This window comes from Trachemys scripta, chromosome 5 (assembly GCF_013100865.1).
Source record: "Trachemys scripta elegans isolate TJP31775 chromosome 5, CAS_Tse_1.0, whole genome shotgun sequence".
NCBI classification, from domain to species: Eukaryota; Metazoa; Chordata; order Testudines; family Emydidae; genus Trachemys; species Trachemys scripta.
Window position 1 is genome coordinate 12,742,641 of NC_048302.1, and position 10,560 is coordinate 12,753,200.

At 45.5% G+C, this 10,560-nt stretch overlaps 1 protein-coding gene across 3 annotated transcripts in view; it reads right to left on the reverse strand.

Moving 5' to 3' along the window:
- SCARB2 (scavenger receptor class B member 2) overlaps positions 1–854 on the reverse strand; it is a 37,918-nt gene extending 37,064 nt beyond the window's left edge. For 2 of the 3 annotated variants that reach the window (XM_034771008.1, XM_034771009.1), the window contains exon 1: positions 605–853. In XM_034771008.1, coding sequence (XP_034626899.1) covers positions 605–721 — 117 coding nt within the window. In that variant the 5' untranslated portion in view covers positions 722–853. Of the gene's footprint in view, positions 1–604 lie in introns of all 3 variants that reach the window. The other variant, XM_034771010.1, reaches the window with a different exon arrangement.
- Positions 855–10,560: the final 9,706 nt, after the last annotated feature.

Below are 10,560 nucleotides of genomic sequence, written 5' to 3' on the forward strand. Positions count from 1 at the left end.
TGAAGACTCGGCACACCACTTCTGAAAGGTTGCCGACCCCTGGTATAAGATGAACTATAAGACAGCAGGTACTTAAAGCTTTATATGCTTGTCACCACTTACTTACTGCTGCTTTGGAGTGTGTCCCTTAATTACAGTCATTAAAGCTACTGGCATCTGATTACATTTCACACTCTTTTAAAAATCACACATCTCACATTAGGCTTCCCCGGGAAGGGGGGACGCTTATTAACAAAGGATGGTTGTTTTAAAGGCAGCCCTGGCAGTCTCAAAGGATTTTTGCTGCATTTCAACAGGACATTTCAAATCAACCTTCTTTAAAATACATTTATTCTGAGCCTTCTCGTTGCAGCTCAGGGGCAACCTCTCTAGCTCTCCCCCAGCGCCTGATGTCATGGCACTGCTCCCCACCCTGCCTGGACTCCAGTGAGGCTTTGCCTAGGATTACCCAGGCCTCGAGGGAAGCCATCAGGCTCCATCCCCGGCGCCCCTCGCTATATTTAGAGCTGGCCAAGGCCGCCTGCGGCTTGCAAAGGAGCCGGGTCCGGGCTGCGCTTGCAGCGAAGTCTCCCCCTGCCCCGGCTGGCTCGGGAGGGACGCTCACCTCTTTCACGTGCAGGTCCACCGCTCTCTGGAGGACGTGGGCCACCAGCAGGGCGACGCTGGCGATGAGCAGGGTCATGGACAGGATCCCCACCGTGGAGAGGCAGAACTTTCTCATGGCGGGGGGCGCCGGGCGGCCGAGCCGCTGCTGGGGAGCCGGAGAGGAGCCTGCCGCTGCCGGGCTGCCGGGCTACCGCTCTCCGCCTACGCCAGCGCGCTGGCGGCCTGAGGCGGTGCTGCTCGGCCGGGCACCGAGGCGCCGCCCGCCGGGGGAGCGCGGCGCTGCTGCCCGGGGAGGGAGGCTGCGAGTTCCGGTTTCCTGGGCAATCGGGCAGGGCGGAGGGGGGCGCGGGCAGTGACGCGCCGGCTGCCGGGGGGCTGAGCTCCGCGCTGGCTGGGGGCCGCTGTCACCAGGCCCTAGGCCCGCCCGCCCAGCCAGGGTGATGAGACAGCAAGTGTGGAAAATCTGGACAGGGGATAATAGGCGCCTATATAAGAAAAAGCCCCAAAATCGGGACTGTCCCTATAAAATCGGGACATCTGGTCACCCTACGCCCAGCCCTTGGCCTCCCCTCTGCAGCATTGTCCCACCAGGGTGACCAGATGTCCCAATTTTATAGGGACAGTCCTGATTTGTGGGGATTTTTTTATATAGATGCCTATTACCCCCCATCCCCTGTCCCAATTTTTCACACTTGCTGTTTCGCCCCCCCCAGGTCCCACAGACTTAATGTTTCATGCCCATAGGGTGATGAGAGAGCAACTGTGAAAAAACGGGATGGGGGATAATAGGCACCTGTATAAGAAAAAGTCCCCCAAAATGGGTCACCCTAAATGCCCGGTGCGGGAAGGGGTCTTGCCTCTCCCCCTAAGCAGCTGGGGCTGGCCACTGGATGAGACGGATTGCTGATCTGGATCAGGCTGGCCATTCCCATCTGTTTTTCTGTGGGTTGTATTTATATAGCAATCAGCTCATTTCATCTGTGGGTTCATGTATGGAGACTGGTTTTTCTAGTGGTGGGAGAGCCAGTTTGACAGGGTGAGATCGTTTGAGTGAGTAACAGCAACAGAACATGAAATACAATCAAATGGAGAGAGACAAAAATGCACTGGGATGACTCTGGGCAGGGGGGGGATCTCTGAAGATTTGTTTTCATTTGACTTACTTGGGACTGAGTGATTATGACAGTCTCAGTACAGTACCTACACAGAGCACAGGTGGGACATGAAGAGCCTGAGAACTGTAAGCTACTTCCTTGGAGCTAGTCCACATTACACAGTTAGGACGGCTTAACTACATCACTAGGGGCTGTGAAAAATGTAATTAAGCTGATCTAAGCCCTGGTCTAGACACCTCTTGAACAGAAGAATTCTTTCCTTGACCTAGCTACCGCCTCTTGGAGAGGTGGATTTACTACAACGGAAGAACCCCTTCTGACGCTGTAGGAAGTGTCTACACTATAGCTATGCCACTGTAGCATTTCTAGTGTAGACATATCCTCAGACTTGACCTGGTTGGCTGCTTGATTATAGGCCATCTGCACAAGTGTGCCCTGGGGTCATGGAGATTCTGATTCAGATGAGCATTGTTTGAAGCTCTTTGCTTCAGAGAAATGCTAGGCAGCAAGATAGTCATTGTGGCTTTAGAGCTAAAATTTGAGAAGACTGGCGAAGGCACCCAATGGATCTAAACCTTTTATCATACAGTTATTGCAGAGATCTGTTCATCAGAAGTTCTGAATTAAGTTGCTGGTGAATAAACCACTGTGGTGTAACACTGCACTGATACTACGCTGCATAAGAAGGCCGAGATGCCTACATTGCTAAAAATCACTTTATCCAGTACTCTTTCCTGAGCACACAGGCCATGGGAAAATCCTTGATTGTTTGTTATCCCAGAAAGGCAAAACCAACAATCTTTGTGTCCAGGACTAAGCAGGCCCTGGCAGGGCAATGAGCTGCCTATATGTCTTTCAAGAGTAACAAAACCCTCACCCATTATTTGCCTGATCTACCAGGAAAAAAAAATCTAGCAAAAGGGACGTGGAATTTATGGTTACTGCTTGCAGTAAATGCTCCCATTGGCAGGGATCCTATTGCACATGGAATTTTGTTAGAGCATATATTAGCTATACAATATATCCAGATATTTAAAAGTTTCACCGGTGAACAAGTGGAAGAACAACAATACCCCAGATGGGAGAGCAGAAGGCGGGAAAAAAGCCCATTGTCATAGGGTCAACACACACACACAAATTGCCTCAGTATTGAATTAACCTTCACATGTCATTATTTCGTAGAGAGCACATTCTGCCATAATTCAGTGAAAATCAGCTTGCGCTAATATAGTTGAACTGTTCATGAAAAATAAACAGACCAATGCACTATTGAGAGATTTCTCCTTTTAAGGCCCTCCGCTGAGGAGTGTAGCTCTAGCATCCCTCAGTAATCACCTCCAGGGCACTGTTTGCAAAGAGTAAGGAGCCCTGTGAAAGCAAAGGCTCCCTCCCTTCAGCAGTGCCTACTGATCTAGCTGTCTCCCATTATGGCCCCAGTGATTTCCAAGGGGAAAGTGAGCCCTGTCAATGAAGAGGACTCCTGTCCTGTAGCAGGGAACAATGGCGCTAACAGCACTAGTTTTCCAACCACAAGATGCAAAAATCACAAGTCTGGCCTCCAAAAAAATAAAAAATAAATCATGAGATTTAAAAAATAAAAAGGTTTGTTTTGTTTGCCTTCTGGGTTTTGAGCTTTTGGGGTTCACATTTCAAGCTTTTCTCTACAACCATGTGGGTTTTTCTTTTAAATTACTAATGTTGCACCCTCCTTCATTGCAGCAAATGTTGGAATATTTTTGTGGTATGCATTTTTCTGCTTCTTAAAAGATACTAAACCACATTCAACATGTATGGGGAAATTGGAACAACCAAGTTATAATTAATGTAGTTTACCCCCTGAAGTAAAAAAGTGTACGATTTTATGGGCAACTTTGTTTAATTTAGCGAAAGGTTATTAGATTTCAGTTTTGAGGGGGTGATTTAATTCTGTTTTCTTATAATGGTTCCAAAATGCAAACAACAGAATAAATCATTGGAACAAGAAAAGGAAACTCTCATGAGTTCAACCACTGGAATTACAAATTCTCCCCTATACCATATGTATTATCTCTTGGGGATTCTTCAAGAACAGATGCCTCTTTAGAGATTGCATTAAACACAGTTTTAATGGCCTTTGAAGCAATGCAGCAGAAGTTTGTTTCCAAACGAGAAACGCTTATTTTTCAAAGGGCTGTTTTTCCTCACACTTAAACTGGTTTCACATCAGATAATTCCATTGTTGTAGGGGGAGTTACTCCTGATTCACACTAGTGTATGGGCTTGTCTCCATGGTGTGTTAGTGAAGAGCAAGCCAGGATGTGACTCTACAGTGCACAGGTTTGCCACATGCTAACTGGCTGCACTAAAAGTTCTATAGTGCACTTTGACGTACTCCCATTTCAAACAGCAGGGAACTTTTAGTGAGCGGGAGTAGGGTCTACATGGCCAGTTAGTGTGTGACAAGCTGGATTCATGTGTGGATTCAGATTCTGGCTTCCTGCACACTAACTCACCATGTAGACAAGCCTTGGGTGAGAAGAGAATCAGTCCCTAGTCTCTAAATCAAAGACAAAATTGGAAAAAAAAAATCTGAATCTTGTAGCTAAATGCAATGTTCTCCTGTGAACTCTGATATTCATTGTGGTGAAGCTTTTCGTATTAATACAATTAAAGGAAATGCTGTTTTAGCTGAACATTAGAAACAATGTGAATCAATAGAAAGGCAGGAACACTGAGGCAGTCGGAGTTCTGGAGGGTAACAGCACATTTGAAATGGAAATTGGAATCTGAGATTTGACCAGATCACTTAAGCCTAATTTAATTTATTATTGCAAAGAAATAAAACTCCCTTGAAGCTAATGAAACTATTTGGATGTTTAATGTTGGAGACAGGCTTGAGGATTTGTGGGATCAAGCCTTGAAAGGCGTTTTTGTGCCGTCTTGTTTGTGCTAGTATTTTTCTCATTCATAAAGATCTAGCCATAGAGACAACAAGGAGTCTGGTGGCACCTATCCATAGAGAGTGTACCTGTACGATTTGGCCATACAGATTTTCTAGATTCTTTATATGAAGTCTTGATTTGGTGAAAGTTATTTCACCTTTAAAAATACATATGAAGCAGCTCACTGTTGATTATATTTTTAAAGTACATAACTGACAAAATTTCTACACCTGAAGTACAGTGTGGGAAGACAGTGGGTGCAATGTTAGATCAATGTGTCATAATATGTTGTAATCACAGAACAAGCAGAGACTTATCTTCTTTTCAGCCATGACATTGCCAATGGGAAAAGGCATGATAACCCTGATTTAGCAAAACATTTAAACACATGCTTAATCGTAACAATCCTGCTATCTTTTTTCTCCCTCCCGTCCCACTTCCCCTCTTCCCTCTCCCCCCCTGCCCCCAGCAGCCCTGGCCTTCTCACCCACTTCCCTTCAATATCCTCTCTCCCTTCCTTTGTCTTTCTGATTAGCAAAATACCACCCCTTAAATCCTAAAGAATTCTGGCACTAACATGATGTTTGCAAACCATACCTCTATTTTCTCTGCTTGTATGGTACGTCCCTTGTCAGTTTTGTCTATTTAGATTGTAAGCTCTGTGGAGGCAAGGACTGTCTATTACTCTATCTTTGTACAGTGCTTAGCACAATGGGGATTGGTGCCTAGGTGCTACCAAAATAAACATAATAAATAATAATCATCTCATCCCTCCTCAGCAAAACACTTTGCTGCACTGGGGCGTCACTGAGTAACTAATGGTGGTGATAGTGTCACTCTCTCAGGCAAAATGGGCCAATATCCAAATGCAGACAGGCCCTTCTGTGCATGAATCTCACTCCCTATGCACAAAATGGTGCTTAGCCATCTCTAGGGCAGTGTCCTCTGCATTGTAGCCTGTGATGGGCTCTCTGCAGGCTTGGGATCTGCATGAAGGAGGGGACTGGGGAGACTTAGGGTGGGGAGCAGGACAAGTGTGGATGCATATCATCCTCCACTTCAGTTCCATTGAGATTTCCCAGAAAAGGCCAGATAGCAAGCGTCTGTAATACCTTTTCTGCAGAGCCGTGCCCACAGGGGGATATCCTTTTAAGTAGGGGTCCTGCAGGCAACTGTTGCCAGTGGGAGTCCATGGTAGTGTGGCTCTGATGTCTCCATACTGCTAGGGAGGAGGGACATAGAATCAGTGGGTAGGCATGGAGCCTCCACACAGAGGCCTATGCTCCTGCGTAACCTCTGTGATCCACACAGGTTTCTGATGCTCCTCCAAGTTTGGAGGTAGAACCTGTGACTGATCATCTGAAGTGCAATCCTCATGCCCCCAAGTGGAAGCATTTGTGGGGGAGGGGAGAAGGGTGTCCATTATCTCAAAGTGCTTTCCACACTCTGAAGCAGTCCAAGCACCCCCGTGCATGCTAAGCTAACCAGGGATGGAATCCTCCCCTCAGGTGCACAGGGAAGATCTTTGAGAAGCAAGCATCAGAAATTATGACTTACCTAAGCTAGAGATGCAGCTTCTCTGAATTGGCCCCAACAGATCGTCAAAACGGCATCTGTCAAGCAGGGAATCTAGTAAAATAGTAAATCACCGAGCAAGTCAGTGGCAGAGCCAGAAAAGTAGCCAGGAATCCTGACTCCAAGACCTCTGCTCTAATCATAAAGTAAACCCTTTCCATTGTAAATGTTTTATGTATGTTTTAACAAATGAAGGATAGATGCTGGAAAATTGGTCCTGTTGGTAGTCTGTGTCACAGTTCAGGGCCATCTGTACCTCTAGCCTCCTCTGCTTGTTGTCCAAGGGCAGCCCCTCTAGGATTTAGACCTCTATATTTTCATCTGTAGGCCTTCATATCCCTGGAGTGGAATCTAGCAGTATCCCATTCTCGGAGTTGGGAACTGGGATACAGATCCCTGTGATTCCCCAGCAGGCCTGACTTGGTCTGAGCCCTGCAATTCTTCCCTTTGGAAGCTGTGGTCAGTATGTGAATACAGTGACATAAAATGGCCTTCAAAGCACAACAAGAAAAGAATTTTTAACACAACAAACAGTCTACATGCATCTGTCTTATCTAAAGTACAGGTAGGGCTAGCTTCTCCAGACACCTCACCTCTGGGGACTGGGGTTCAGTATGTTTCACAGTAGTCCCCATGTCTCTCTCCCTTGTGTCCCAGGGGCTCAGTGACCATTTTTATCCATTCCCAAGCTCTTTGTTTCAGTTTCCTACCTGGATTCCTCCCTCCTACATACCGAACAAGAGCTGTTGAACTCAACATGGTCAGAGGTAAACTTCAAAGGGATTGACACCAGTATTATTCTTTTCAGTATTGGTGAATGATGCTATCTGAGCTTATGGTCTCCCTTCCTCCATACTTGCAAGACAACTCCTGTTAGAATGAATCTCTTTGTAATCATCTAGCAAACTGCACAACTATAATCAAACTCTCAGACAGAACATGTAATAGTTGTGACATTGCACTCTATATGATTTTTTTTAAATATGCTAATGAGTGTGAATATAATGTAACTGGAATATGCTTCAAGCAAAAGGTCTCTTGTAAGGTATCATTACAAAGCTTATAATCTACTGAGTGTGGTCATCCTATTTGTATGTATGTATCATTCTTGTATCTGAAATTGGAAATATGAAATATAGCTCTGAGGGCCTATTGTAATTATGCAAAGTGTGGGCCATTAATGGTGGTCTGGAATTTTGATGGCTCCCATCAACCAGGACATTGACTGTGGATGGCTCTGTTTGCTTGCAGGCCTTCCTGTGAGTCAGGCTGGGAGGAATGAAGGCTTGGGGTCTTACAGGACACGTGACCATGTGACCTGGAACTGAAATCCATCTTAAACCTGGTGCTTTTCCATTTAGAAGGAGGGGTGGGAACCCAGAGAGGGACAAAGGATCCCCACCTCGTGCAAAAGATATATAAGGGGGTGGAACAGAACAAAGGGGGATGCAATCATGAGAAATCCCCTAGCTACCAACTGAGCTGGAACAAGGGCTGTACCAGGGGAAAGGATTGTGCCCAGACTAGGAAGGAGTCCAGTCTGTGATAGAAGCTTATTGAAACATCTGAGAGTGAGATTTTATCTTTATTCAGTTTTCTTACTGTACTAGGCTTAGACTTGCATGTTTTATTTTATTTTGCTGAGTAATTCACTTTGTTCTGTCTGTTATTACTTGGAACCACTTAAATCCTACTTTCTGTATTTAATAAAATCACCTTTTACGTATTAATTAACCCAGAGTATGTATTAATACCTGGGGGGGGGGGGGCAAACAGCTGTGCACGTCTCTCTATCAGTGTTATAGAGGGCAAACAATTTATGAGTTTATCCTGTATAAGCTTTATACAGGATAAAACAGATTTATTTGGGGCTTGGACCCCATTGGGAGCTGGGCATCTCAGTGCTGGAGACAGGGAACACTTCTTAAGCTGTTTTCAGTTGAGCCTGCAGCTTTTGGGGGGACATTGTTCAGACCTGGGTCTGTGTTTGCAGCAGGCTAGCGTGTCTGGCTCAAACCAGACAGGGCACTGAAGTCCCAAGCTGCCAGGGAAAATGGGCTCAGAGGTAGTCTCAGCAGATCAGTTGACAGTTCCCAAGGGGTTTTCTGTGATCCAACCTGTCACAATAGTCATAAAATATTACAGCATCTTCCAAATCCTTCACATGCCAGTCTCCCAATGACTAACAAACCCACCATCACAAAGTGCCCTAACTGGCTCCCTTGCTGAAAGTCTCAGTCTAGTGGCCAAGGACTGAGTGGGCCATAGAGAATACAAACATAAAATATATATATATATATATAAAATATTTTTTTATTTTTTTTATTTAGGACTGAGTGGGCCATAGAGAATACAAACATACAGGACTATGAACTATCCTCCCAGTCCAAGAGGTGGCATCTCGAGATACAGGTCAAGGCATATTGGTGCAACTCTGTGGGGATGTTTTCAGGAGTGTTACTCCAGCACCTTTCATGGGTGTGAAATGTACTCTAACTCATCAGTAAACTTGAATATATAAAATGACTATAAGTTACAAAAAAGTCAACATTTGTCTGATCCTGCAAACACTGATATTTTATACCATCTTTGCCAAAGTATTTGCACTGGTATTTGATACCCTCTTTGCCCAAGTATCAATGACTGCACAAGGTGGAGCTGCTTCTTCTTCTTTGCCTTTAAATTGCCATGTAAATTTATGGAATTATATAAATAATGAATAATATAAGTATATGACTTTGGCTGAGACATGGGACTATTTCTGGAAGGTTAAACAGCTTCTAGGAAGCAAGTTTCACTTTAATATTTTTATTCTAATTTATTATTCATATACACTACAAATAGCAGGTGGCATATAGGAAAAGAACTCCCTGTAATACTACAGAATAGTAGATAAACCAACTATTCTTGAAAGAATTAAAGTTAACATGCATGTGAATAGATGCTAAGCTGTATTCTACACATGGAATAACAATTCCCCTCTTGGCTTAGCTATAGGGTGAGTAGACAGCAAGTGTGAAAAATAGGGACAGAGGTTGGGGGGTAATAGGTGCCTATATAAGACAAAGCCCCAAATATGAGGACTGTCCCTATAAAATCGAGATATCTGGTCACTCTACTTAGCTACAAGTTATGGAAGCATCAGTAGCGACTCCATAGTTAAGGCTTGAGTTAAGGTTTGTATTTAGAACAGGGCTAAAATTGCTCTCTTTCATATCTTAATGACTGAATTTAACCTCCAAATTTAGCACAATAACTTTTCAAGGGTCAATGGAATTTTCTATGTATCTTTTTGGTGAAATCTTTACTAACTTATGCAGGGGAAACATTTAACGATGCTCTCTTGTGAAATTTGCTACCCACACACACACACCCTCTAACATCTGGGACATAGGTCACATTAGAAACTTTAAAATTAAACACACAGCACTTCCCTTACTCATCACATCTAACTGAGTGATGCCGAGGTTAGCCAACACAACCACACACATCCGCCAGCTAGTTCTGTTTTCACTTGCTGCCTCCCTGACTCAGCAGCTGCCTCTGTACATAGTCCAGTGAGTCTGGGCAGCAGGTTGGGCATCGTGGGCAGGGCTGACAAGGGGAGGGGAAGCCAGTACAAATTACTGGGGCCCGGCGGTCCGGAACGGGGTTCGGGGTCCGGCTTTCCCGGCTCCCCCGCCCCCTCGTCAGCCCTGTTTAGCTGGTCCACCCTTGCTGGGGGGCCCGAAAAAATTTTTTCACCGGGGCCCGAACCCGCTCTTGGCGGCCCTGATCGTGGGATATGAGGGTTCAGCAGGAATGCAGAGAGAGCGGATGGATTTAGCAGGGATGGATGGAGACTGCGGGAAAGAGATGTTGTATGTGCCTGTGTGTGTCAGGGACTTGGGGGGGAGGGTTTTTGCTTTGCATGGGGACTGGAAGGTGGAGTGGTGGGGGGGAAGAGCTCATTGTCTCCGAACCAAGTCATCAGCCCTTGAATCATTCCCTTGGTGCTGCTGCTTCAGCTCCCCAGTGTACCCAGCAGTGCTGTAGGAAGCTGACTGTCTCTGTACCAAGGCATCGGTGCATCAAAGACTCTCCATAGCAGTGCAAGCAAGGAAATAAGCAGTGAAGCCGCTCAATACCCTAGCTACACTCTATTCATCAGGTCCCATTCTCAACCTGATTTCGCTATCGGGGTAGTTTCTACTCTTGGGAGGGCACCTGTGTAAGAACCCAGGCAGACAGAACCACCTCAGCCCATGGCTCTTCACCCTCATCCTGAACAGCCACAGTGTGGCCTTAACTCTTCCCATGTTTCCTGGTTATGTGGCTGAACTACTTAGGTGGTTACGTCAGGG